This window comes from Bufo bufo, chromosome 3, assembly GCF_905171765.1.
Source record: "Bufo bufo chromosome 3, aBufBuf1.1, whole genome shotgun sequence".
NCBI lineage: Eukaryota > Metazoa > Chordata > Amphibia > Anura > Bufonidae > Bufo > Bufo bufo.
In genome coordinates, this window is record NC_053391.1 from 683,759,986 (window position 1) to 683,785,703 (window position 25,718).

The 25,718-nt window shown below is 45.7% G+C and overlaps 1 protein-coding gene across 1 annotated transcript in view; it reads right to left on the minus strand.

Annotated features, from left to right (window-relative positions):
- Positions 1-4,810: 4,810 nt before the first annotated feature.
- Positions 4,811-25,718, minus strand: part of LOC120996508 (diacylglycerol O-acyltransferase 2-like) — a 93,948-nt gene continuing 73,040 nt past the window's right edge. Inside the window, exons 4-8 of the mRNA XM_040426447.1 lie at positions 15,485-15,555; positions 14,844-15,048; positions 13,303-13,477; positions 5,286-5,488; positions 4,811-4,980 (exon numbers count right to left, since the gene is read on the minus strand). Coding sequence (XP_040282381.1) covers positions 4,826-4,980; positions 5,286-5,488; positions 13,303-13,477; positions 14,844-15,048; positions 15,485-15,555 — 809 coding nt within the window. The 3' untranslated portion in view covers positions 4,811-4,825. The remainder of the gene's footprint in view (positions 4,981-5,285; positions 5,489-13,302; positions 13,478-14,843; positions 15,049-15,484; positions 15,556-25,718) is intronic.

A 25,718-nucleotide genomic window follows, 5' to 3' on the forward strand; every position in this document is an offset into this window, starting at 1 on the left:
GCGGGGAACATTACAGACAGCTTTCGTTTGAACAGCTGTTTTCCCCGCTGCGCATAGACACTCCCCCTTGGACGGATCTGTCCAATCGCGAGCAAGGGGGAGTGTCTATGCGCAGCGGGGAAAACAGCTGTTCAAACGAACGCTGTCTGTAATATTCCCCGCCGCGGTGATTAGGTACAGTAGGTACGGGGGACAATGGCTGGATTCACAGGGGGACAATGGCTGGATTCACAGGGGGACAATGGCTGGATTCACAGGGGGACAATGGCTGGATTCACAGGGGGACAATGGCTGTATTCACAGGGGGACAATGGCTGTATTCACAGGGGGACAATGGCTGTATTCACAGGGGACAATGGCTGGATTCACAGGGGACAATGGCTGGATTCACAGGGGACAATGGCTGGATTCACAGGGGACAATGGCTGGATTCACAGGGGACAATTGCTGGATTCACAGGGGACAATTGCTGGATTCACAGGGGACAATGGCTGGATTCACAGGGGACAATTGCTGGATTCACAGGGGGACAATTGCTGGATTCACAGGGGACAATTGCTGGATTCACAGGGGACAATTGCTGGATTCACAGGGGGACAATGGCTGGACTACCCCTTTAAGATTTGGAGTGTCTTTGCATTATGTCTTGAGAATGCTAAGAACCTCTTTCCAACAGTAAATGAAACTCAAAATGTGTTTGAGTGAACGTGATTGTAAATTTTCACTAATATGAGTCACAAATAGTGAAAAATGTTCATTGTTTTGGGAAATTTTGTTTAATAAATTTAAATTTTTTTCTTGTAAGGCAACCTCACTTTTTCATTGTTTAACTATAACAAGTACTCGTACCAGTTGTCCAACAATGATATTTACTGCTTTTTATAAAGAAATACAATTGATTTTATGCAGTATTGAGTTTAGCCTTTTGGCCCGGCCCTCCAAAATATTTTCAGTTTCTCATGTGGCCCCATCGAAAAAATAATTGCCCACCCCTGCTTTAGACGCACACTATTTACTTTACACACTACTTATTTTAGGCTCCAACTCTTTTTTGTGCGGGTTTTCTCCTTCATCGCCTCTGCAGACTGTTACAGATGCAGCCGAGCTGAACTTGATGGTTAACACATTAAAGGGAATCTGTCACCTGCTTTTAGCATTTTAAGCTGTCACCATTGCCATGTTCACTAAAGTACCCTATTCCCTGCAGTCTTCTTCATACTTTATTTCGTTTTGTCATTTTGATAAAAAAAAGCCCTTTTTCTGATATGCTAATGAAGGGCAATCATCAAGCTCCTGAGGCAACAGCGCTCAGATTACATCACTGGGCTCGGCGCATGCGCTGTGAGACTTTTGAGGCTGTTGCCCTCAGGAGCTTGATGATTGCGCAGGCGGTACTGCGCCTGCGCGAGATTTCTGGCCGCCGACAAGAAGAAGGACGGGGCATTTCTAGAAGGTATAAGATGACGTGGGGAGGGGGCAGAACCTATTTTCGGGGCTGTGGGAGGTTATTTCAGGATCAGGAGGCGTTCTTGGGATTCAAATTAAGGCGGGCTGGACACTGCAGGGGGGCGTCACTGGGCTCCAGAGAGGAAAAAAACACCCCTCTGGGCACCTTTGCGCTTCATTACCATATCATAAAAAGGGCTTTTTTTAAATCAAAATGACAAAACGAAATAAAGTAAGAAGAAGACTGCAGGAAATAAGGTACTTTAGTGAACATGGCGATGGTGACAGCTTAAAATGATAAAAGCAGGTGACAGATTCCCTTTAAGTAAAAAAAATGGCAAGAAAGAGATAACTAACTTTTCAATTGATTTCAATGGTGGTGTCCCGTGATAACCAAGATAACACTGTGCCATGTGTTATCAGAGACAAGTTTAGCTCAGCTACATCTTACAGTTACATAGTTGATAGGGTTGAAAATAGACATACGTCCATCAAGTTCAACCAAGGGATAGGTGGAGACGCGAATCCCAGAAGGAAGTGAGACTCAGATTTCTACACATTTTTATAAGCATTAATGTTGTTTACTTTTAAGAATTCGTCTAAACCCTTTTTAGAACCGTCCCCTGTTCCTGCTGTGACCACGTCCTGAGGTGTCTATTCCACAGATTCACAGTTCTTACAGTAAAGAAGCTTTGACGCTTCTGGAGCAGTGCCCCTTGTCTTTTGAGGGCATTTTAAATGGAACAGTTTTTTACCGTATTTTTTGTATGGCCCATTTATACATTTGTACTAGCAGAACAACCCGACTTCGCACGGGTATATTTCATCTATTTTATTTTATGTTTCCGTGTGTCGTAAAAAGATATCATCAACAGTTTCCCCCATAACAGTGACCTCTACAGTACCTGCCCCTTTAACAATGACATCCACAGTGGCCGCCCTTTTAACATTGACCTCCACACAGCCAGCCCCTTTAACAGTGACCGCATCTTTAACAGTGACCTGCACCTTTAACAGTGCCCACCCCTTTAATAGTGACCTCCATAGTGTCTGCCCCCTTAAAAGTGACCTCCACAGTTCCCACCCCTTTAACAGTGACCTCCACAGTGTCCACCCCTTTAACAGTGACCTTAACAGTGCCCTTCCCTTCAACAGTGACCTCCGCAGTGCCTGACCCTTTAACAATGATCTCCACAGTGCCCACCCGTTTAATAGTGGCCCCTGCCCCCCATGCATGTAGCAGTGTAGTTGTGCCGTCATATGACTGAATATTTAAGGACCTGCGAACTGCTAAAACCTGTGATCAGTTATTATGGAAACCTGGAGTAGGACCTGCGAGCTTCTATTGGCTAATAAGTGACATGTGACTGTGTAAATGGCAGTTCAGATTTAAGTGAAAGGCTTGCTGGCTTCTATTGGCTGATGCAGGTCATTTTTTGGGAATATCTCAGGAACGGTAAATCCTAGAGAGCTAAAACCTCCCTGGACACCTGATTTACCTGTGTGCCAAATCTGGTGAAGATTGGTCCAGTCGTTTGGTCGCGCATTAAGAACAGACGTCTAGACAGACAGAAACTAATTTTTATATATATATGATTTTTGGTTGCTCTATATTACACTTTTTGTGAGGCAAGATAACAAGAAATAGCTGTTTTGGCACCATTTTTATTTTTTGTTATTTACAACATTCATCTGACAGGTTAGATCATGTGATATTTTTATAGACCAGGTTGTCACGGATGCGGCGATACCTAATATGTATACTTTTTTTATTTAAGTTTTACACAAAGATTTCTTTTTTGAAGCAAAAAAAATCATGTTTTAGTGTATCCATAGTCTGAGAGCCATAATTTTTTCAGTTTTTGGGCGATTACCTTGGGTAGGGTATGATTTTTGTTGGATGAGATGACGGTTTTATTGGCACTATTTTGGGCTGCGTGTGACTTTTTGATCGCTTTCTATTACACTTTTTGTGATGTAAGGTGACAAAAAATTGTTTATTTAGCACAGTTTTTATTTAAAATTTTTTACGGTGTTCATCTGAGGGGTTAGGTCATGTGATATTTTTATAGAGCCGGTTGATACGGACGCAGCGATACCTAGTATGTATACTTTTTTTTTATTTATGTAAGTTTTATACAATGATTTCATTTTTGAAGCAAAAAAAATCATGTTTTAGTGTTTCCATAGTCTGAAAGCCATTATTTTTTCAGTTTTTGGGCCATTACCTTGGGTAGGGAATGATTTTTGCGGGATGAGATGACGGTTTTATTGGCACTATTTTGGGGAGCGTGTGACTTTTTGATCGCTTGCTATTACACTTTTTGTGATGTAAGGTGACAAAAAATGTTTTTTTTTAGCACAGTTTTTATTTTTATGGTGTTCATCTGAGGGGTTAGTTCATGTGATATTTTTATAGAGCCGGTCGATACGGACGCGGCGATACCTAATATGTATAATTCCCCCCCCCCTACTTTTTACCAATTTTTTACTTTATTTGGGGAAAATGACGTTTTTGTTTATTTTTACTTGAAACTTAAAATTTTGGGGGGGAAAACTTTATTTTTTTAACTTTTTTTTCACTTTATTTTTTGTCCCTCTTTGGGACTTGAACTTTTGGGGGTCTAATCCCTTTTACAATGCATTCCAATACTTTTGTATTGGAATGCATTGGCTGTATGAGTAATACTGTGAGTATTACTCATACAGCTTCCGGCCTGTGAGATCCAGGGGGCTGGATCTCACAGGCTCGTCACCGGAAGGCAGCGCGATGCCTTCCTTAGACATCGCGCTGCCTTCCATGCCATGGGGTCCCCCCTACAGCCCCATGGGGACCTGATGGCACGCCCGATCGCCACCGCAAACCGCAGGTCTGAATTGACCTGCGGTTTGCGGCGATCGCCGATACAGGGGGGTCACATGACCCCCCTGGCGTTGTGACAGGATGCCCGCTGAATGATTTCAGCGGGCATCCTGTCACAATTAACCCCCGCCGCGCCACAATCTTTTTTTAAACTAAGGACGTACCGGTACGTCCTGAGTACTTAAGGACTAGGGAAACAGTTATTCTTATCATCTTGATCATAATTTAACTGTAGAGAACGGCTACAAAACAAGTCAGAGGCAACAGTCCGCAGACACAGCGAAACTAAAAGCTGGAGAAGAAAAACTAGAAAAAGTATAATAAAGACCAAAAAAGATGATTTTTTAGCCCATATGTAGAATACAATATAAAAATGTCCCCAAAGGTATCCGTAGCCTTTAGGTCATTAAAGGTGTGACTTCATGGATTCTGCATGGGGACTTATGCTTAACCCCGAAAAACTTAATGAATTCAATGCTCAGGAAGGGGAAGCTTTGGTCGTAGTCAGAAGCAGCTTCATATGATTTCCAACACATCAGACTCCGACAATCCAAACTCAGTCTTGTACTTGTCAAAGAGCTTCTGAAGAGAGGTCAGGTACATGCTGTGGTAGAGGTCCATGTCCTTCTGAGTCGGCTGCTCCATTTTAGGGACTGCAATTGGTTCTCCAACTGGAGGGAAAATAATAAAAAGCCTATGAGTGGGGAACAAGCCTTGTTGGTGGTCAGTAGATAGCTTTACACCATCCCAAATGTTGTCCCAGACCACAGCAAGTAAATATGTAGCATGGCCCATTCTTACACCAATTGGCCTCGGACACTGTAGAATTGTTGACCCTTTGCTACATTGAAATCAATAAGCTTCCATATTTATCCACTCTAAGCGGCCGAACGGTCCTAAATGGAGGCCAGCGACATCCATATCTGACAGCTCAAGACAATATATTAGATGTTGCATATAGATACGTATGACTCACCCACAGTAGTGATGGGAATGGGATAGGGCACAAAGCCCCAGCTGTCTGTGGAGAAGAACCCACAACCATAGAACAAACATGGAGCAAATCCAACGTGTTTCTGGATTTTTCTCTGTAGCCATAGGCCCCAAGAATCTTCTTCAAACAAAATTTGCTTATAAGCCTTGTTCTCTCCAAAGGAATAAACTGGGACCAGATTAGCCCTATATGAAAATAAACACAATATAGTTATGTATGGGGCGGCCATCAAGGACTTGTCTTCATCTGGCCCTTTAGTTATAGAATGGTTAATGGCACAATTGTAATAACTAGAGATCAGGGAATTTCTTGAAATTATTTTAAGGTCCAATTCTAAGGAATCCGTCTAAAGAATTGATTCTGGTATGAATACTTTTGACTCAAATCAGAAGTGTTCCAATGACAGTAGTAGAACATTATATATGCCGACAGTAACACTGGATAATAAGCTTATTATACACTTAGTAATTGTAGAAGCTTTCCAACAGGTTTTTTGGAGAAAAGAAAGGCACAATCTTCCCAATCCAATTACTGACCCTGTAAGACCCTAAAATGGCCCCCTACCTACAATACTGCTCCTATGTACAAGAATATAACTACTATAATACTGCTCCTATGTACAAGAATATAACTACTATAATACTGCTCCTATGTACAAGAATATAACTACTATAATACTGCTCCTATGTACAAGAATATAACTGCTATAATACTGCTCCTGTGTACAAGAAAATAACTACTATAATACTGCTCCTATGTACAAGAATATAACTACTATAATACTGCCTCCTATGTACAAGAATATAACTACTATAATACTGCTCCTATGTACAAGAATATAACTACTATAATACTGCCCCTATGTACAAGAATATAACTACTATAATACTGCCTCCTATGTACAAGAATATAACTACTATAATACTGCTCCTATGTACAGGAATATAACTACTATAATACTGCTCCTATGTACAAGAATATAACTACTATAATACTGCTCCTATGTACAAGAATATAACTACTATAATTCTGCCTCCTATGTACAAGAATATAACTACTATAATTCTGCTCCTATGTACAAGAATATAACTACTATAATACTGCTCCTATGTACAAGACTATAACTACTATAATACTGCTCCTATGTACAAGAATATAACTACTATAATTCTGCCTCCTATGTACAAGAATATAACTACTATAATACTGCCTCCTATGTACAAGAATATAACTAATATAATACTGCTCCTATGTAGAAGAATATAACTACTATAATACTGCTCCTATGTACAAGAATATAACTACTATAATGCTGCCTCCTGAGTACAAGAATATAACTACTATAATACTGCTCCTATGTACAAGAATATAACTACTATAATACTGCCTCCTAGCTGTGAGGTTGTGTGTTAGTAGCTCTCCTTATGTCTGGAGCAAGCCCAGAGCGGGGCCTCCCTGGGCAGAGAGGCTCCTCAGGCAAGGCCCAGGCTCCAAAGCCTATTCTGGGAAAAAATTCCCAGACATCTCAGTCTGTGGATGAAAATCCCAAAGTCCTTCTGAAGAAGATGAATGAGCAGAGTCTCAGCAGTCATGGTGTCAGCAGTCCCAGTGCAGCAAGAAGCCAGGATGGGAAGAAAGTAATAGAGAAGAAAGTAGCAGCAGTAAGTAAGAGTGTGATGAATCCACCTACCAGTGTGAATGTGCTGCGTCCTGAAGGAAAAAGTGACTGCAAAACCACAATGCAGGAATATTCAGAAGCAACAGGCCAACAGAGTTTGCAGGAGGTGAAGCAGACTCCATTGCAGCCTGCAGGTGTGCAGCCCTCACCTTCCCCATGCAGACAGAAGAACTTCTTTGGAGAGACAGACCATACAGCAAAACCTCAAACAAAATGTCCTTATACCATCTGACCGTACAAGATCTGGGAGCAGCAGCAGCAAAAAATGTGGAGGAGACCAAAGGTGGAAAAGCAGCAAGGTTACAAGGTGCAGCCACTGGAAAAAACCTAGGAGCCGGTCCCCAATCTGGAGACTGTGAACCCACCAAAAGGACGGCAGCCGCAGCAAGTCCAAAGCCACGAGTTTCTTCACCAGTAGTGCAGAGGCTTTGGCTGGAAACAAGCGGAGCAAAACCTTTACCTGTAGGAAGCCATCCTGTGAGTCCGCAGCCTGTAATACCCAGCAATGGACAGTCTGCTAGAGGGAGAGAGCGCGCACCTGAGCTCTGCCTGTCTGATGAGATCCCTGCACTGGTGAGGAGAATGGAGACTCTGAAGGAAGAGAACCTGCAGCTTCAGAAACAGATTGACTGCATGTATAAGCGGAAGTCAGCAAACCCTGACCATCAGGAGCTGCATGATCGCAAGCAGAGCTCCCTGGCCATACAGCTCGCTGACACCGTAAAGGAGATGGACTCTGTCATGGAACAGCTGGGACCAGTTGGAGAAACATACAGGTACCAGCAGCACTTTGACTCTTTTGAATATGGCGTCCGGTAGTCCAATGTAAGACCTTTACTGCAGCCAGCAAGTTTCGCCTTTCAAGAAGGAAGTTTGTACCTAGGGGCAGAGGGTATCCAGCAGCAACAAGCACCTGCAGCAGTCCCTACCACAACACTAAAAGTCCCAGCACTCTGCAGGAGGACAGTGGACTCTTACCTGAAGGTAACACGGTAGTAGCAATGCAGTCACCACAAGTGTCAGGGGGCAGCACTGTGCAGATGGACTGTGAATTCCTACCAGAAGGTAACGGTGCAGCAGCACATCAGACTGATAATCTGCTGTGCATGACTGTACTGCTGAGGACTGTGTGGACATTCATGTGTCTGATGATATTGCAGATACTCTATGTGATAATGCTCATTCAGGGGAGGGTGCATTACAGTCTGTGTGGTATCATCTGGAGAATCAGGCCAATCTGTGGTTCTCTGGTGACAATGGTGGGGAGGGGACAGTACAGTCTAATTCACAGGAGTTCCCCCCATTAGTTACACAGACAGCACCAGAACCCCCTAGTACAGGCAGCTAGTAGCCTACACAGGTCCCACAAGGACGGCATGATAGTGGACCTGGTCACACCTCCTCTAGGAATGCCTGGAGCCGTGGCTCACCATTATTTACATTAAACGTCAGTAATTTTGGCCAGGCTTTTAAGAGGAGGAACGTAGACAGATTCAAACATAGAGATGCCAAGGAAGAACTGCCCAATAGGAGGTTTGTCGTCAGAGAGCTGCTATGTAAGCAATGGGCTTCCTGCCATCCAACATCCTGGCCGTGATAAACCTCCTGGACAGACAGGGCTATGATATCAGTTTCAAGCTCATTTCTGACCTGGAGCGCTTCTGGGTTAGCTTCGCCGGGTTCAGAGAAGAGGAGGGTTGGAATAAGTTCAATTTTATCCCCATCTCTAAGCCAGATACCATTAATGTCACCATCATCTTCTGGAATGAGTCTGTTCCCCACCAGGACATTGTAGTTTGGCTGAGGAAACATTGTGACCTTATGTCAGAACTCATTAGGACCAGGGATGAAGACGGTATCTGGACTGGTAGGTGGAGTGTCTTGGTGAAGCTTCATAAGCACCAAAATATAACCCAACATCTGCCCAATTTTTTTCTGCATTGGCCGGGAGAAGAGTGTGTGTTTCTATGTGGGTCAGCCTAGAATATGCTTTAAGTGTGGAAAGACTGGTCACTTGGCGAGTGCGTGCACCATGGTGAAGTGCAACCTTGTTGGAGAGGTTGGTCATGTCAGTGCCAACTGCCAGGTCAATAGATGTAATTTTTGTGGTAAGATTGGCCATCCCCACAGGGACTGTCCTGACGCCTGGCATAACATCAACAATAACAAAAGACTTTCCCAACAATGACTTAGGCCGAGTTCACACAAACGTGTGTGACCCGTGCCTGTGCTGCGGCCCGCAAATAGCGGGCCGCAATGCACGATCGCCGGCCGTAGGTCAGCCGCATCGGATCGCGGACCCATTCACTTTAATGGGTCCGCGATCCGCCCGTTCTGCTAAAAGATAGGACATGTTCTATCTTTTTGCGGAACGGAAGTACGGGACGTAACCCCACGGAAGCACTCCGTAGTGCTTCCGAGGGGTCCCGTCCCCTGCGGCCGTTCCACGATTCCGGATTTGCGGACCCATTGAAGTGAATGGGTCCGCATCCATGATGCGGAATGTACACGGAACTGTGGCCGTGTATTGCGGCCCGCGATTTATGGGTCACAATACGCCACGGATCACACACGTTCGTGTGAACTTAGCCTTACTAGAAGGAAGAGATGACCTGGAGGAGGACGTGTTATTATCGGGGTCAGTGCCAACAGGGCCCAAGCCTCATCAGGACGTATCGCATAGTCATCCAGTACAAACCCAACCCCAGTCAGATGTCATTGATGGGAACATGGAGGTGTTCACACAGGATGTATACTCAGAGGCTGTCTCTTCTTCTGTTACAGCATCTACCACTGGGGAGAATAAGCAGTCTAAAAAATAAGTCCAGCCGTAAGCCTGAGGTAGAGTGGACCACCATTCAAAAGCCAAGTAAGGTGAATGTGGACAGTAAACCAGATGGGACAATGACTGCCAATAGATTCAGTGTCTTGTCTGAGTTAGACGTAGAGGCAGAAATGGAGAGATAGTTAAAATGTATGATGGCTGAGTATGATGGGGACCAAAATGATGATCCTTCCTCAAAAAAGAGACCCATTCAAGTTGAGGGACAGTATGATTCAGTCATGGAAACTGGTGGTGGTCAGCGGGAGTGCTCAGACTGATTTATGATGATGGGGTCCATCTCTCTGTTTTTGTACTTTGTTTTACTCTGATGGCTGATTTTTACCTTAAAGTCATCTCAAGTAATGTGAATAGCATGAAAGTAAGGAGAACAAGACAAGCTGTGTATGATCATCTGAAGTATTTGGACTCTGATGTCTTCTTCTTGCAGGAGACCCATCTAAATACTTTGGGTCTTTGTACGATAGGCAGAGAGAGAATGGCGGTCTGGTCCTTCCTTCTGGTCACTGGCTGTGGAACCACATGCCGGGGTCTCCATACTGTTTAACACCAGTGATGTGACCATACATAGATTAACGGAGATTTCAATGGGAAGGTGTCTAGTCCTGGAGGTTACTATCCGAGGTAGAAGGCTCTGGCTCATCAATATCTATGGTCCACAGACAGTGACTGAGAGGATTGACCTTTTTAATGAGGTAAACCCATACCTGTTCACATCTGTTCCTGTGATCATGGAGGGGGAATTTGATGCTGTTATGACAGACCTACTGAAATACCCCTTACTAGAGACTCTAAGGTCCTAAACAGGATGGTTCTTCAGGCTGGCCTGTCCAATGTGTTTGTGTGTGGTGAAAAAAAGCCAAAGTTTACCTATTCTTGTGCTAGCAGGAGCAGTCGGATAGACTTAGCTCTGGTGAGTCCTTCTGAAAAATATTGGTGAGAGGAGGTAAAAAGTTGTCCTTTATTCTGACCACCTGGCCTTGTATTTCTGTTTGGAAGTCACCAAGTGCCCTGATGTGGGGAAAGGTTTATGGAAACTCAACTCCAGTCTCTTAGATGATGCCTATGTCCATCCACTCCCTACTTGAAGATCAGCTAGAGAGTGGATTTTTATGAAATCTTGGCGGACTGGCGGGAGGAGGTCAAGGATGAATGTGTGTACTCTGCCCCTTATTTCCTGGATCCTTCCCTGTCTGGTGCTTGTGGGGTTAACTATCTGTCTGGGTGTGGTCACTAGGTGTTTGTCCTCCAGCCTCTGTTGGTGCTGGAGCTATGCTCCTGTCCTGATTGTTCCATGTGCCCAGTCCTTGAGGGCCACCTAGTGAGACATCGATGTCATCTCGATGTCACCTTCCCTACTTTTCCTTTTTTTTGTTTGGTGTGGTATGTTTGGGTTGGTATTGTATGTCTAGTTGTTCCATGTCTGGTCTGTCTTTGGTGTGTATAGTCCTGCATGGATGCTAGACATCCTCCGATCTGTGCCTTCGGTGAGAGGGCTCCTGGGTTCCCGGAGGGGGAACAACAAGTCAGTGAGCAGCTCTGCCTGGGGCCGCCAAGCACCCTGTCCTCATGGGGGTCCATGCAGTTACTGGTTTGTTGGATCCTGTGTTTGCTGTTTTGTGCTGCGTCCTGTTCGGTGCTCGGGTTCCAGTACATATGCATGGGTTCCAGTCGTTGTTGCTGCAGCAAGTAAGTGCTTGTTGTTCTGGGTTCTTGCCTGCCGATCCAGTTGCTGTTGTCTGTTTTCCCCTTTCCTTGCATCTAGGCCAGTGGAGACTCCTGTTCATCCGTATCTTGGAAGAACAGGTCGTCTCAGCCCTGTCTCTATTCCAGGGATTTTCAGGGCGACTCAGGGTCCGAAGTTCCTGTGTATGAGCTTTCCCACCATCTAGGTTTGCTCATACGGATAGGGGTCAGGGCGAGGATTAGGGATGCATTAGGAGGTGTCCTGCTCCTTGTCCCCGGTGTCCTGGCCTAGTTTCAGTTTCCGCTTCCCATCGGTGTTCGGTGGAGAGTTTCTCCCCACCGTGACACTGACACTAATGATTTGGACTTTTCTCCTTTAACAGCAGAATTGACGGTGGAGAAGGTTAAAGTGGCCATTGATAAATTACATCTGAAGAAGGCACCAGGTCCAGATGGTATAATAGCAGTATTCTACAAGAAATTCACAGACCACTTAGCTCCAATTCTTGTGGACGTGTACAAAAATTGTCTAGGTAATCACCTGATGCCTCCATCCATGAGGTCTCCTAATTAAGTCTGCTGTCTAAAGGTAAGCAGCCTAGTGACATCAAAAACTGGGGACCACTGTATCTGATAATATCCACCATGAAATACTACTATTGGTATGCAAGAACTCGGGTGTCCCTTCACAGCGAGACCTTCCAATACTGTACATGACCGCAGTCAGCCAGGAGGGTAAGATCTTTTGAGATAAGTAGGAACCATAAAAACAGAAAGTTATGGCGATATGTATCTCTGGAGTGCAAATGATTATTTCATTTTTCAGTTTGTATTATATTTTTCTTCAACACATGGACTCTAAGTAAAAAAATGTTTGTGTGTTTTCTATAGTGGAGTAATCATTCTATGTGAACTGAATGTGATTTCTGTTTTGAACCAGTAGAGAAATTTTGTTTTTCACAATGAAAATTGTCTCCTGTGTACAAGAATATAACTACTATAATACTGCTCCTATGTACAAGAATATCACTACTATAATACTGCTTCCTATGTACAAGAATATAACTACTATAATACTGCCCCCTATGGACAAGAATATAACTACTATAATACTGCCCCCTATGGATAAGAATATAACTACTATAATACTGCCCCCTATGGACAAGAATATAACTACTATAATACTGCCCCCTATGGACAAGAACATAACTACTATAATACTGCTCCTATGTACAAGAATATAACTACTATTTCCACAGTCATCTACGTGGCGGCTCCCTTGAGATTAGCTCTGCCTCTGCCAGGGACAGGAAACACTCGGAGAGTTTACATTTTTCCCCTCCTCCTCCGTGTTTTCCTGTCCCTGTACCGGACAGATGCAGGAGAGGTTCAGCCAAATTCAGGTCGGTAGATGTAATGAGTAACAAAGAAGTAGCCTTTGGATGTAAGTCTTACAGGCAGTGGTCCCACTCGGATATTCGTATTCTTTGGTATATCTCCAGGGAGCATCACGGAGACTACTTACAGGTAATTGGTTTTCCTGGAAGTCTCCATGATGGCACCCACCATTTTCTCTTCCCACAAAAAAAATAATTATGTTTAGAATTAAAAAATATATAATTCTTGGTTAATTTGGAGTATATACAGTGTATGACTAGAACATACGGTGTTGGTTCTTAGTAAATCACTAGTGTTTCCTGTCCCTGACAGAGGCAATCTCAAGGGTGGCATTGTGGAGACTTCCAGGAAAACCAATTACCGGCAACTGCAATTGCACTTATTCCTTCTCTTACCCATGCTGTAGTGCAATCTTCACAAATCCTTTCCTCTGCTTTAGAGTCACAGAGTTTTTCCCTGGTTTGCAGTCCAGGCACTCTGCGGTGCCTCCGATCACTATCACCACGGCGTTTCCGGTTCCATTTTTGGAGAGGATGTAGTCAATGGACTGACGGCTCACAGGGCAGAGTCCTGTAAAAATAAAGCAATATTCATCCATTAGGTGCAAGCGGTATATTAAAGGATACACAGGGGCATGTGGTGCTGCGAAATAAATAACGCCAACCGGACGCTGTACCATGATACTGTACCATGATACCAACTGCTAATGCGTTAAACGCATTATTTTCATGATCAGACCAGTGGGCAACCAGAGGACACAGAAAGATCTGAGGTCCCCTGGAAGGGACTCTATTCAACAAGGTGAAAAAAAGTTGACTCCAATCCCTACTGAAGCTCCAAATCTCATTGTTAAAATGCAAAGAGAGGTTATCGAGGTTAAGAAAGAATGTTTTTCTTAGATTTTTCCAGAAACAGCGCCACACTTGTCCTTAGGTTGTGTCTGGTATTGCAGTACTCTGGTAGATAGTGTTGAGCTGCAATGCCAGACACGGCCACCGACAAAAGTTGTGCCAGTCCCACAAATCAAGAATCCAGTTCCCAGGAACCTTGTTGAGGAGCAGTGCCATATAAAGGGGTTGCCCAGTTCGCCTGACTTGTCACATGCCACTTAGGACCCCAATAAAGCTAGGTAGCAATACTTGACCTGTATTGGTTTAACGCAGCTTTCCCAGAGATAGATAACAAGGAAACCATCAAACAAAGATTGACGAAAGAGAAGGACTACAAGCATTAAAAAAACATGGATGCTCTTTTCCAGAAGCAGCGCCACACCTGTCCATAGGTTGTGTCTGGTACTACAGTTTAGTTCCATCAAAGTGCAGTACCTCACACTGCCTGTGGACAAGTGTGAAGCCATTTCTAATAGAAAGCAGCCATGTTTTTGTAATCAATACTAGACCGCCCAACCAACATTAATCACCTATCCACGAGCTAAGGTAATAGATCTGAAAAGTAGGTGTCAACTACTGGGACAACCCCCCACCAGTCTCTAGAAAGGAAGCGCAAGTTCCATTCCAGTTATTTCAACTGAACCACTCCACTCACAGTCTATAAATCTCAGGCCCTCTTCTACTGATCGGTGGAAAGGAGGTATTACACCATGCACACTGAAACCAATGGGATAGTCATGAAACGATTGAATGCGTCGGGTCCCTCAGGAAGAGAAGCAACTCTCCTCCTCGCAGGAAGATGGAGAGGGGTCACCTTAGTGGAGACCTTCATCTATTATCTCAGAATTCCTCAAATTAATCCAGAATTCCTGGATTTTAACCACACAGACATCTAATCAATGCACCAATGTAAAATCTAGTTGCCAATACCTGCCAGACCATGGAGGGGCACCAGATACCCTACATCCTCCATTGTTTCCAATGGTAGACAGTCACACAAAATATAATTCCCACCTAAGGATATTGGTCTTCAACAAAGGACTTACCTGCAGACATTAGGTATTCTCTTACAACTGGCATTCTGAAGTACCCACCCAATGTGACCAGATATGGCTTAATACCAGGGAACTTCTTGGAGACACCGGTGGCTTCGGTACCGAAGTTGCAAAAGACACCCAGACTCAGGATACCGTGGGGGTGGTAGCCGAAGATGTAGTTGCGACTTGGAAGAAGGTTGTGGGTTTTGACCAGCTGGAAGACACATTTAAGAAGCTTAGTTGTCAGATCGACAAGTCTGCAGGTTCTCGGCACCTCAGGCCTAATGCCTACTGACCGACAATAAGGGCACATGAAGCCACCAGGACCAACAATCTCAAGATTCAGCGCCATGACAAAGGGCAGTGGTGGAATGGTCTCAGATAACATGACTACTCCATCTGGACATTTCTTCCCAGTCAAAGTCTGGGAGCTCCCAGAGTCAACTGAGGAGTCATATTGACAAAGACAATGGGATAACCCTCCCATGACCCACCTCCGCCCATCTCGGCTCTGCTACATCTGGACAACTAGTAGCTTTAGGACAAAAGGGTTCGGCTTAAGAGCGATGCTGCAGTGACAACAACATACAAAGTCCACGGACACAGGAAAATCGATGGCGTCACATCTGTGCGAATATGCAGAAACTCACCCGTATCGGAAAGTAGTCCCTGAAGTAGCGCCACGCAGTCCAGTTCCTAAACCACGTGGATCGTCTGCCACCTGAAATAAGATAGACACCGGCTGCAGGGTAAACCTAAAGAGTGTATGGCGCAAAAAAAAACATAGGGGAATGCAAGTCCTCAACACCTTCAAGATCCCTACTTGTTGCCAGTGAATGGAAACATGCATCGTGTCCACTGAGAACTAAATTATGTTCAACTGCAACACGGCAACAATACAAAAGAACCCCTGTGGCAGTTGGACATGATTTTCAGCCTCTCAGTGGAGGCCATGAAAGCTTTCCTTCACTGATGGCAAGCAGAGATGTCAAAACTGGTGATCAGTTAAAACATAGAATATTAGAAAATATGGAATGCTGGAAGACAAGAAATGAGGCTTGCAGAATAGTGAATGCAGCTCTGGAGTAGTATACAGTATATTGGGCAGCATGTTGCCTTGCGGCTCTGGGGTCCTGGGTTCGAATCAGACCAAGAACAACATCTGCATGGAGATTGTATGTTCTCACCGTGTTGGCATTTTCCTCCCACACTGCAAAGACATACTGATAGGAAACTTAGATTGTGACCCCCATTGGGGACAGAGTGATGCTAATGTCTGTAAAGCGCTGCGGAATATAGGATGAGTACAGGATAAGTAATGTATGTACACAGTGACTCCACCAGCAGAATAGTGAGTGCAGCTCTGGAGTATAATACAGGATGTAACTCAGGATCACTACAGGATAAGTAATGTATGTACACAGTGACTCCACCAGCAGAATAGTGAGTGCAGCTCTGGAGGATAATACAGGATACAACTCAGGATCAGTACAGGATAAGTAATGTAATGTATGTACACAGTGACTGCACCAGCAGAATAGTGAGTGCAGCTCTGGAGTATAATATAGGATGTAACTCAGGATCAGTACAGGATAAGTAATGTATGTACACAGTGACTCCACCTGCAGAATAGTGAGTGCAGCTCTGGAGTATAATACAGGATGCAACTCACGATCAGTACAGGATAAGTAATGTATGTACACAGTGACTCCATTAGAAGGAATAGTGAGTGCAGCTCTGGAGTATAATACAGGATGTAACTCACGATCAGTACAGGATAAGTAATGTATGTACACAGTGACTGCACCAGCAGAATAGTGAGTGCAGTTCTGGGGTATAATGCAGGATGTAACTCAGGATCAGTACAGGATAAGTAATGTAATGTATGTACACAATGACTTCACCAGCAGAATAGTGAGTGCAGCTCTGGAGTATAATACAGGATGCAACTCAGGATCAGTACAGGATAAGTAATGTATGTACACAGTGACTCCACCAGCAGAATAGTGAGTGCAGCTCTGGAGGATAATACAGTATGTAACTCAGGATCAGTACAGGATAAGTAATGTATGTACACAGTGACTCCACCAGCAGAATAGTGAGTGCAGCTCTGGAGTATAATACAGGATGTAACTCAGGATCAGTACAGGATAAGTAATGTATGTACACAGCGACTCCACCAGCAGAATAGTGAGTGCAGCTCTGGAGGATAATACAGGATGCAACTCAGGATCAGTGCAGGATAAGTAATGTAATGTATGTATAAAACAGGAGTATAAAACTGGAGTATAAAACAGGATCTGTAGTTGTACTCATCAGTGAGGCTGCATTCAGTTCTACTATTGGACCCTTGGTGAAATGAAGCCTGGAAATTAAAAGATGGTCGGCACAGTCCTTTCTTGCTTTAGTAATGGCGAGATGGAACACCACCATTAACGTCTTCCCCATCTTGTGTGATACTGTCACAGTGACTACTAGAGTTGAGCGGACACCTGGATGTTCGGATTCGACGGGTTCGGCCGAACTTCAGAAAAAAGTTCGAGTTCGGGACCCGAAATTGACCCCGAACCCCATTGAAGTCAATGGTGACCCGAACTTTGGAGCACTAAAATGGCTGTAAAAATGTCATGGAAAGGGCTAGAGGGCTGCAAATGGCATCAAAATGTGGTTAAGAGCATGGCAAGTTCTCTGCAAACAAATGTGGATAGGGAAATGACTTTAAATAACATAAAATAGGTAAAAATAAAAAATAATAATCTTGATCTAGGAGGACGAGGTCCATATGGAGTAGGAGGTTGAGGAGGCGGTGGAAGCGGCGGTGGAGGAGGAGAAGGAGGTAGCCAACACTGGTTTTTGGTTTTAAATTTTATTCATAAAATTAGGGTACACCCCAAAACATTGGGAAATATAACCTGTGATAACCCCCTCCAGTCATGCTAAACAAACGTTCAGATAATACACTGGCTGCAGAGCAGGCCAGCACCTCCAAGGCGTAAAGGGCAAGCTCAGGCCATGTGCCCAATTTAGAGACCCAGAAGTTGCAGGGGCTGACCCCTGTCAGTCAGTTAGTGTAGGCGTGTGCACACTTGCAATGAGCAGGACACTGGGTCAGTGGGGTTGCTATGCAGTGGGTCAGATTTAGGTGTGTATAAGTTCGTGACGCCAGTTGCAGCTTGCGCAGGTGCTGTAGCAGGGCCCTTTACGATGTTATGAGCACACGTACTAGGTAAGGAATGCCAGAGGGGGATAATGTCTCTGTATAGCAGATTTTGTAGTGTCAACGGTGTCTCCTACCTGTAGTACGGCTGGACTCCTGTATCCTGGCTCACATGCAACAAAATTGAGTGCTGTTAATAGGAGTAACTGAGGAATGATGGAATTCCACACAGATGATAGGGTCCAACTTGTCTTTACTTGGTGTTATTATATGCAGCTTTAGATCCATACAATGTACAGCAATAGTCTAGAGTCCCAGTGTCACGGATGGTGTACAGGAAACAAGACAATACCATATAAACAATGTCTCTCTGGATCCACAACTAAGGAACAAAGGGAGACCCCTGCAATAGACCTGCCGCTCTCCCTCACTGCTCAGCCTATGCGAACACCCCAAAGGTGGATGGCCGCATATCCACGTTCCTCGGCTATCTATTACCTGAAGACCCTACAATAGTGAAGGGACACGACCACCGGCTCCCTACACTGACACGGAGGGAGTCAGGGTCACCTGGATCCAGAAAAGACAAAATCATAAATACATAAACAGCACTTATCTTGCAGACGACTGACGACTGGGAACTGGGAACTGGGAACAGCATGCACACACACTCCAGGAAGTTGTATCAGCTGCACACTACTGCATTATGGGGAGGAACTTAAAGGGTAGCAATAAGTCCAACTGCATGACAGCTGAGATAGACTAACGAGATGAGAAACTAAACCAAAACAAAGAAATTCAAGGAGGAGGATCTGAGAAGCTCCTGTGAGCGCTTCTCAGCTGTCTGGCTGTGACACCCAGCAGGTATTGGCAATATGTGGCAGGAATTATATATATATATATATATATATATATATATATATATATATATTCTGCATCTGAACATACGCCTATTATAATCTGGCAGGTATCTATCTTCTGCTCTGTCTGTGGTCTGCTTGATATGGGCCTGACTAGCTGTGGAGGTACCTATCTTCTCCTTGTCTTTGGAATCTGTACTTACAGGACTGCTCGCAGGGAATGGTGGTTTCGTCCTGGAGATCTGATAGTTCTGTAGTTGGCTGCTTCCTTGTCCACCAGCTGAGGTAAGGGACTCAGGCTGGGAAGGTTGATCTTGGGCCTCATCAGAGGCTTGGATCCTTGGTTGGGGTCCCTGTTTCTGGGAGCCCCTATTCACACAGCCTACCCCAACAGGGGGTGGCTGGTACACTGCCTAGAACTTTCTGTCCTCCTCCTGAAGTAGGATGTGGGAACATTCCAATCCTCCTCAGATATGGGGGGGGGGGGCTATTCCAGCCTAGAAGCTAACTCTGACCATGGTTTGCTTACATACTGCTACCACCTGCTGGTGTACATCAAGAATTACAGCAAATATATGAAATACAGACATAGAAATGGCAATGCACAGTTATATTACACTTGTTGACATTAACACTTGACATTATTGTAGCAGGGATACAATGGTTTAGTGACATACTTCAGGATGTTACATACCCGCTTACTTTAAGTGAAGCTGTCCTCGGCGTATGATAGGTGGTGAGGAATAAGCTCTGGGTACCCAATACAATACAACATGCTGCATGAATTCACATATAAGACATTACATAGACAAAACACATAACGGTTTCCTCTGGGTTCCTGCCCGCTAGCATAAGGTGTCCAACACACAGTTTCCTTATCTTGGTATAACCAGGTAACCTAAATACTGCACAAAGCATGCATCGCTGACTGACTTTGTATGTTCTGGCCATGAACATCAAAGAGAGCATGGGGGTGTCTTTACTCCGTAATCTCACCATTATGTAATGCAAAGCCCGCAAATAGAAGGGTGGCTTTATCCTGTATTCCCTTCCCTGCATCATAGCTTGAAGAAATTTGGCTTATAGCATGATCACTATGATCTTCTATGAGGAAGCTAAGTATATATGGCTCTAAGGTTTGAGGCGCCTTACATTAGGCAAAAGCTCAGAAGGGGAGGTACGTATCGTCTCCATGTCTTCTGGCTAGTCACAGGAGGAGGGCAGTACGTTCCCATGGATCTCCTGGAAATGAGACACCTCCGGATGGGAACAATCCGGAACATTTAACAAGCGGGAAGGAGCAGCCTAGGGCTTCTAACGATTCCCGAAGCAGCAGGGGGTACCCGTGTAACTAGACTTGTCAGGACTTACTATTTGGTCCTACCATGGGTACCTATGGGTATATATCACCGGGTGTAGGCCATTAGTGTACAACGTCCGTATAATGACAGTCCGTATGAAGGGGGAAGAGATCAAGAGCTGTAAAAAGGCACACTTTAGGGTAAGTTGCTACATTTTTGTTAAGCGCAATGGTTAAGTGCAATCATTTTAAACAGTGCATAAAATCACATTGCGGCACCTAGAAGGAGAGTACACACAATGGGCAGGACATCTTGAACGTTACAAAACATTTGTAAACTGGTTACAATGACATAAATTATTAACTAGCATGACAATTATATGCAAGCTTTTATGTTGCAAACATTTTTATAAAATAGTGCAAATTTTATAAGTGCAAGGATAGGCTCAACAATAACTTGAGTCCTTATTCCTGGAAGTGCTTGTAGTTTGTAGAATCCTCTGGAAACTGATAAAAGTTCCTTGCAATCCACAGGGCAAAAGAGTAAATTGTAATCCAAAGGGTTAAAATGTCATAAGAGCAGCAAAGGCTATCAAGTAACCTGAGAAAGGGGATAAAACAGTTAACTTGGACGTAAGGGTTAGGTGCTGATGGAGGGAGTCCTTACTGACATGACCATCTGGATGAGGACAAACAATGGCAACCTGGAACAAAAGGTCAAAACACACAAACAATGCCAACAGGTCCTCACCCGTCAGGTAATCAGTCCATGGCGTGGCTCCCAAACAATGTCACTTTAGATTTTTTTTTTCTTTGGTAGTGGGGACACCCTACAGGTAGGTGTCCAGCTCCTCGTCACTACTGGAGCTGCTAAAGTGCATCAGAGGTAATTCCTGCCTCTGCTGGTAGCTGAGATTAATGTTAGTGGTGGTGCGCCAGCGCCCTCTACCGGTGACAGTAGGGATTGGTTGTACAGCCAACCTGGAGAACGTGGCTGTAGCTTGCCGCAGACCGGGATCCACAGCCGGTGCGGGAAGGGGCAGAATTTCTGGCTGCAAAGGCTCAGGGAGGCCTGGAGCAGTTTGTTGAGGCTGCTTCCAAGGGAGCGTATAGGGAGGCAGGAAACACGGCTGCACCTTGGGGTTAAACGTGAGGACCGAATTATTTATCTGTCCTACCCTCAGGGTTGGTGGCGGTGACAAATCAGGAATCAAAGGAGCAGGGGCTGGTTGAGCCTTTTCCTTGAAGTTCAGACGGCCGTCCGGGGTTTCCTGAAGGCACCTGGTCCTGGCCGCAGAGCCTGGATCCTCCTGCCAGGTCTCTGGGGTAATGGCAGGGAAGAGTGGTTTGTGGAGCAGGGTGACTCCAGCTGCAAACAGTCCCTGCATAGACCGCATGGGGGTGTATTCCACTTGATCCCCAATATACAGGTTGTGCCTCTCCTGGGGCAAATAGTGGCGTTTTACCGACCGGCGGACTACAAACACCTCAGTTCCCGAGTGGTTGTCCTGTAGAAAACCTACACCTCTCTCCACAGAGAACCATAGTACAGTTCCTGTACGCCGGGTTAGTTTGGGGTCTCTGGACTGAGGGCTATCAAGAACCTCCTTCACCCACTCTTCAATGGCCGACTTATATTCCCAAGCCGTCTGGGCAAATGCGGTTATTTTGTGCGGTACCTCAGGATTGAGACTGCTCAGTTGGCTGTAGCTGGGCGGCGGAGTGGAATTCCTAGCCGCCTCCGCCGCACCAGGAGGTGGTAGTGGCTTGGCAGGCCTCAGGTTGATGACTGGCGCTGGGGTCTCAGGACGTGGCGGTGGGACGGACACGGACCGGGCCTGGGCCTCAGGGAGCGGGGTTGCTCCTACCTGCTGTCGCGGCCGGGTGGCCGGTTCCGGTGTCTTCTGCTGGTCCTCTCGGGATTCAGGCACCATCTGGATCACTGGTTTCTCTTCAGCTGATGCAGTGACGTCCTCCGCGGGAGCAGGCACGACATCCACCTCCATCTTCATGGGTGCGTCGCCTTCCGCTGGAGCACTTGACAGAGCGGAGGGATCTACAGCCTCCTGGAACTCGATCATCAGGTCCGGGACTTCGATAGCAGGAGTCGGGACTTCATCAATCATCCTTTCTGGCATCTCCGGTATGTTAGCCAGGGTAGGTACTGCTGTGTCTTTGGACACGGAGGATTCCACTGCCTCCGGTCTGGAACCGAAAGTTGATGGGCTGCGCCTCTGTATTAGTTGAGATACTTGGATCTCCAGCGGCTGCTCAGGGTAGACATCTTCCCCACCAATGGACATTGCATTCCACTTTGGACGTGGATACGCCATCGCTGCTGTCCTTCTGACGACACAGATCGCTAATACTAAAGGAGGGGCGCAGAGGGTGGAGCTTTTATCACCTCGGGCCAGTTCAGTAACAAGTCCATGGAGGGCGTTCTCTATTTTTCCGGCTCCTGAAAGGGCGTATTCGACATCTTCGCGCCTTTCTTGAGGGGGTGTCGCTAGATTTTCCCGCTTCTGGGGGGCGTAGACAGCATTTTCGCGCTCCTGGGAGGGCATTTCTTTATTTCTTTGTTCTTTGGCATGAAGATGCAGAGCCATCTTGAAACGAATATGGCGAATCTCCACAATATCGAATTAACTCCTTGTATGCAGCAGCGCACGTCCAGCGCCTTCTTGGCACAGCAACACAAGTAAGAAAGTCACTTTTCTAGCGATTTTTTTTGTACAATCTTCAGCCCTTATTATACTGGAAAACATGCGGTTTTAAGTCTGTTTTTTTGCACACAATTAAATGCGGTTCTGTTGTTAGGGATGGACACACAATTTAATCCTATCCTGTTTGTGACGCCACTTGATGCAATGAGCAGGACACTGGGTCAGTGGGGTTGCTATGCAGTGGGTCAGATTTAGGTGTGTATAAGTTCGTGACGCCAGTTGCAGCTTGCGCAGGTACTGTAGCAGGGCCCTTTAAGATGTTATGAGCACACGTACTAGGTAAGGAATGCCAGAGGGGGATAATGTCTCTGTATAGCAGATTTTGTAGTGTCAACGGTGTCTCCTACCTGTAGTACGGCTGGACTCCTGTATCCTGGCTCACATGCAACAAAATTGAGTGCTGTTAATAGGAGTAACTGAGGAATGATGGAATTCCACACAGATGATAGGGTCCAACTTGTCTTTACTTGGTGTTATTATATGCAGCTTTAGATCCATACAATGTACAGCAATAGTCTAGAGTCCCAGCAGGTATTGGCAATATGTGGCAGGGATCAATATCTCTTCTGCTTCTTATCATATGCCTATTAGAATCTGGCAGGTATATATCTTCTGCTCTGTCTGTGGTCTGCTTGATATGGGCCTGACTAGCTGTGGAGGTACCTATCTTCTCCTTGTCTTTGGAATCTGTACTTACAGGACTGCTCGCAGGGAATGGTGATTTCGTCCTGGAGATCTGATAGTTCTGTAGTTGGCTGCTTCCTTGTCCACCAGCTGAGGTAAGGGACTCAGGCTGGGAAGGTTGATCTTGGGCCTCATCAGAGGCTTGGATCCTTGGTTGGGGTCCCTGTTTCTGGGAGCTCCTATTCACACAGCCTACCCCAACAGGGGGTGGCTGGTACACTGCCTAGAACTTTCTGTCCTCCTCCTGAAGTAGGATGTGGGAACATTCCACTCCTCCTCAGATAGGGGGGGGGGGGGGGCGCTAGCCTGGAATGGTCTATTCCAGCCTAGAAGCTAACTCTGACCATGGTTTGCTTACATATTGCTGCCACCTGCTGGTGTACATCAAGAATTACAGCAAATATATAAAATACAGACATAGAAATGGGGGCAACTCGGTGGTCGTTGCGGAGACACTGCAGCATGTAATCGCTCGTATGCCAGGCTGCCTAGAGGCAATGCAAAGCTGTCCTCTGTGGGAGGTGTATCGTCTGTGTCCTCTGTATCCCCCCATCCACGCACCAGTGATGGCCATGAGCTTGTCTGGGTGCCACCCTGCTGTGGACATGGTTCCTCCTCCTCTATCTCCTCATCCTCCACCTCCTCATCCTCCTGAACTGTGCCCTGGCTGGACAATTGTGTACCTTGGGTTTGTGGGTGCAGGAACCCACCCTCGGGGCCTTTTGTAAAATGACTGGCCGGAAACCCTACGAAATGATCCCTCTTCCTCCTCCTCCTCCTGTGTCACATCCTCTTCCATCATCGCCAGGAGTGTTTTTTCAAGGAGACATAGAAGTGGGATAGTAACGCTGAGAACGGCGTTATCGGCACTGGCCATGTTGGTGGAGTACTCGAAACAGATCAACAAGGAACACAGGTCTCGCATGGAGGCCCAGTCATTGGTGGTGAAGTGGTACTGTTCCGCCGAGCGATTCACCCGTGCGTGCTGCAGCGGAAACTCCACTATCGCCTGCTGCTGCTCGCACAGTCTCTCCAGCATGTGCAAGGTGGAGTTCCACCTTGTGGGCAATTCGCATATGAGGCGGTGAGCGGGAAGGCCGAAGTTGCGCTGCAGCGCTGACAGGCAAGCAGCAGGGTGAGAACGCCGAAAGCGCGCACAGACGGACCGCACTTTATGCAGCAGCTCTGACATATCGGGGCAATTTTTAAGGGATCTCTGCACCACCAAATTCAGCACATGCGCCAGGCAAGGGATGTGCGTCAAACCGGCTAGTCCCAGAGCTGCTACAAGATTTCGCCCATTATCGCACACCACCAGGCCGGGCTTGAGGCCCACTGGCACAAACCACTCATCGGTCTGTTGTTCAAGGCCCGTCCACAGCTCCTGCGCGGTGTGGGGTTTGTCCCCCAAACAGATAAGTTTAAAAACTGCCTGCTGTCGTTTACCCCTGGCTGTGCTGAAGTTGGTGGTGAAGGTGTTACGCTGACCTGATGAGGAGCTGTTAGAGAATGAGGAAGCAGAGTAGGAGGAGGAAGCAACAGGAGGCAAACTGAAGCACCCTGAAATCCTCGGTGGTGGAAGGACATGTGCCAAACTGCTATCTGCCTCAGGCCCAGCTGCCACTGCATTTACCCAGTGTGCTGTTATGGAGATATAACGTCCCTGACCGTGCTTACTGGTCCACGTATCCGTAGTCAGGTGCACCTTGCCACAGATGGCGTTGCGCAGTGCACACCTGATTTTGTCCCCCACTTGGTTGTGCAGGGAAGGGAGGGCTCGCCTTGAAAAGTAGTGGCGGCTGGGCACAACGTACTGTGGGACAGCCACCGCCATAAGGCCTTTAAAACTATCAGTTGTCATATATCTTCTATATAAAAAGAATCTTCATATAAAAGAGAGGATAAAAAAAAAAAAACATAAAATGATATTATCCTTCAGGCAGACATAATCGCCTTTAAGTTCTTTTTATCAAGTATCTTAATTTGATTTGTGCAAGCAGTGAAACAAGGGACAATTGTATATGCAAAAATATATAATCGTTTATTATAAAAACAAAGAATATAAAAATCAATACAATTGCAAAACAAATGATGAAGTTACAAAATAACACCCAAAATGTACCACACGGTGGTGTTAACACACCCCTATTTGATCAGCAC